This window comes from Protobothrops mucrosquamatus, unplaced genomic scaffold (genome assembly GCF_001527695.2).
Source record: "Protobothrops mucrosquamatus isolate PMUCROS unplaced genomic scaffold, P.Mucros_1.0 scaffold4965, whole genome shotgun sequence".
Taxonomy (NCBI): Eukaryota; Metazoa; Chordata; class Lepidosauria; order Squamata; family Viperidae; genus Protobothrops; species Protobothrops mucrosquamatus.
In genome coordinates this window covers 25,230-29,099 of record NW_015390848.1, presented here as the reverse complement: position 1 = coordinate 29,099, position 3,870 = coordinate 25,230, and the positions used below count along the sequence as shown (strand labels likewise).

At 52.0% G+C, this 3,870-nt stretch overlaps 1 protein-coding gene across 1 annotated transcript in view; it reads right to left on the bottom strand.

The window, feature by feature from the left end:
• Positions 1-3,870, bottom strand: part of KDM6B (lysine demethylase 6B) — a gene marked incomplete at its 5' end in the record, with an annotated part of 32,778 nt that overhangs the window by 15,060 nt on the left and 13,848 nt on the right. The window contains 2 exons of the mRNA XM_015828819.1: positions 2,063-2,168; positions 2,889-3,015. Of these exons, the coding sequence (XP_015684305.1) occupies positions 2,063-2,168; positions 2,889-3,015 (233 nt within the window). The remainder of the gene's footprint in view (positions 1-2,062; positions 2,169-2,888; positions 3,016-3,870) is intronic.

Sequence of the window (3,870 nt, the reverse complement as noted above, 5' to 3'; positions counted from 1 at the left end):
TGGGAGCGTACCGGTCTATGGGAGGGAATCTGTGGCAGAAGGCGGTCTCGGAGGTAGCCAGGTCCGATGCCATGGAGCGCTTTAAAGGTGGTAACTAACACCTTAAAGCGCACCCGGAAGACCACTGGTAACCAGTGCAGCTCGCGCAGCAGCGGTGTTACATGGGAGCGACGAGTCCCTCCCAACACCGCCCGCGCGGACGCATTCTGGACCATTTGGAGCCTCCGGGTGCTCCTCAAAGGGAGCCCCATGTAGAGAGCATTACAGTAGTCCAGGCGGGAGGTGACGAGAGCATGAGTGACTGTGCGCAAGGCGTCCCGGTCCAGAAAAGGTCCCGGTCCAGAAAAGAAGAAGAAGGAAGAAGGAGAAGGTGGTTAACCAGATGGTCTACTATTTCTTCAGCTTCCGCCTATGCAAAGAAGATCTCCCAGATTGACAACAAGCAACAGCACGACAAAGTAGCAACAACAGTGCACAGGAAGATCTGAAAGACATACCATTTGCCTGCAAGCAAGAACTGGTAGGACCGTAAAACAGAGAAAGCCACAAAAAAAATGAAGAAACTAAATTGCTCTGGGACTGTAGAATTCAGACACACAGGCACCTGCCCCACAACAATCCAGACTTAACAACTGTGGGTAAGAAAGACACAAAAAAAAGTCTGGATAGTGGACACGTAGCAGGAACTTTGGGACAGCAGAAGAGAAGAGAAAGAACTGGAGAAGATAACAAAACACAAAGACCCGCAAACAGAACAACTGTGGCCAAAGGAAGCCTAGGTAGTCTCAACAGTCACAGACGCCTTGGGTGCCATCCCGAAACATCTGGAGAACCGCTGGAACGTTATCGGCATTGACAAACTCGCCATCAGTCAATTGCAAAAGGCAGCTTTACTCGGAGCAGCTGACATCCTGCGGCGATGCCTGCAAAACCATCAAACACCCACATCTGCCTATCCCAGATGAGACGGACGAAAACGCCAGATCCAGTCTGAACATCTGGCTGATGGTGCCACAAACAACAACTGGACTTTCCTGTTTTTCTTTGAAGACGTTTCGCTTCTCCTCCAAGAAGCTTCATCAGCTCTGACTGGGTGGTGGAGGAATGGAAGGATTTATACTCCTTGCAGACAGCTGGCCATTTGCCTCCTTTGAGAGGGTCGTTGAGGCCACTTGGAGGTTTATCTGTGTCGTCGGGGTCACCTGAGTGGGGCAAATGGGCAGGGAGCCTCCTTTCAACAGTTCCAAGAAGGCTCCACACCCATTTGCACCGCTCAGATGACCCTGAGGACACAGAGAAACCTCCAAGTGGCCTCAACGACTCTCTAAAAGAAGGCAAATGACCAGCTGTCTATAAGGAGTATAAATCCTTCCATTCCCCACCATCCAGTCAGAACCGAAGAAGATTTTGGGATGAGAAGCAAAATGTCTTCAAAGGAAAACAAGGAAGTCCTGAAAAAGCATCTTTGGGACAAACCTCCAAGTGGCCTCAACGACTCTCTAAAAGAAGGCAAATGACCAGCTGTCTATAAGGAGTATAAATCCTTCCATTCTCCACCAGTCAGAACCGAAGAAGCTTCCAGGATGAGAAACAAAATGTCTTCAAAAAAGCAAGGAAGTCGTGGAAAAAGCACCTTTGGGACAAACCTCCAAGTGGCCTCAACGACTCTCTAAAAATGCAAATGACCAGCTGTCTATAAGGAGTATAAATCCTTCCGTTCCCCACCATCCAGTCAGAACCGAAGAAGCTTTTTGGATGAGAAGCAAAATATCTTCAAAGGAAAACAAGGAAGTCCTGAAAAAGCATCTTTGGGACAAACCTCCAAGTGGCCTCAACGACTCTCTAAAAAAATGCAAATGACCAGCTGTCTGCAAGGAGTATAAATCCTTCAGTTCCCCACTATTCAGGCGGAGCTGAAGAAGCTTCTGGGATGAGAAGCGAAACGTCTTCAAAGAAAAACAGGAAAGTCCAGTGGCCTCCTGAAAAAAAGCACCTTTGGGACAACTAGAACCTGGCTGACGGAGAATAACCTCCACGGGCAAACCACAACAGTCCTACTCACTGAGTCGAAGAGATCCAGCCAGACCCCGGATGACGGTGATGGGGTTCTTGGGATCCGTGCAGAATTGCAGCAACACAGGGGAGAACGCGTCCCGTTTGCTCTCCAACTGAAGAGAAAGGAGGAGATCGTCAGAGGACCCCCCCAGGCCGGTCTGATTCCCCCCCCATCCCATCCTCTTGCACAAAACACCCACCAATCTAAAAAAAAAAGTCAATTCCCAGAATTCCCCAGCCCGCAAAGCATTCCGGGAGTCGAAGTCCACCCTTCTTAAAGGGGCCAAAAATTGAGGGACGCTGACCTAACCTCATTCCTTGGATCGGCCTGGGCCCTGGGGCAAAATCGCCCAGCATCCTACGTCCCCCCCAATATCCAGAACCCACAATTCTTTCATTTTGGGAGGGGGGGAGCCGTTCTGTATGCCCCCCTCCCAAGAACGAAGGACTGTGAAACGGAGACCCATAATCCCCAGCCAGAACCCAGGCCACGAAGTAGCCGGCAATGGTCACCGTCATCTTCCCGATCCGGTTTTCGCCCCCTCCCTCCCTATTGGACGGCCTTCCTTCCACTCTGCCCTTCGGGGCTCTGCAATGTTGGTGAAGTTGACCGCTTCAGCCATGAGGGCTAGAAACCTGGCAGCGGTTTTGATCCGTCCCTAAAAAAAGCTAAGGCCGGTAGGCCTGGCTTGCGTACTAGAGCGAGCGTGATGTGCAAACACCCCAGAGCCCTGATTTTTTTTTTACACACAAACCCCCTCAAAATCCGACGTGGGCAGCCCCCTCCCCACTCACGGCCCTCTCCGTGGGTACCCCAAAAACCGGACACTCACGTAGATGCTCGGCGTTGGGGGGCTGAGCTTATCCCGCGGCAGTTTTTCGTCCACGTTGATCTGCGGCTTGACCGAGTGGCTTTGGGACAGGTAGGACTCCTTAAATTTCCCTTTCACCTTGGCGTGCCTGGCGAGAAGGGGGGGAAAGCGGGGGAGACGTCAGCCCGGGAAAAGCGGCGTGAAATTGAAGTCCCACATCTTCAGCTGCACAGAGTCGCGCCGAAACAAGACGGACAGCAAATCAATTTAATAATAAAGAAATAAAGAGTCCCTGCGGATTTTACTCGGCTACTCCTTGCCAACGCTGGAGGATCGTGCTCGTTTTCCAAAGACATTTCTGCGGTCACGTGGCCGAAACGACATCCTGAGTGCTGTCACCTTCCTGTCGAAGTGGTACCTATTTATCTACACGCCTTTGTATGCTTTCAAGCTTCTGGGTGGGCAGAAGCTGAGGCGAGGACGGGAGCTCACCCCATCGTAAGAAGCTCGGGACTCAAACCTGGTTTGCTGGCTTTCCAGCTAACAAGCTCAGCGACTTAACCGCGGAGTCACCGCGTCACCCCAATAATAAATAAACGATTCTCGTAACAGCTGTGGCAAAAAGGTTGTCAAATCGGGCAGGGCCCACTTAACAACGGCCTTGCTTAGCAACAGGAATTTTGCTACCTGTGGTCGATAAATCGAGAACTACTTGCAGTGAACCCGCATTTTCTATTCAGCGGCTGGAAGATCCTAATAGGAAACGGCCTCAGGGGAGGCAACAGGGCAACAGCCTCAGGAGGGGCAACAGGGGAACGGCCTCAGGAGGGGCAACAGGGAAACGGCTTCAGGAGGGGCAACAGGGAAACGGCTTCAGGAGGGGCAAGGGGATAATGGCCTCAGGAGGGGCAACGGGGGAAATGGCCTCAGGAGGGGCAACGGGGGAACGGCCTCAGGAGGGGCAACAGGGAAACGGCTTCAGGAGGGGCAACAGGGAAACGGC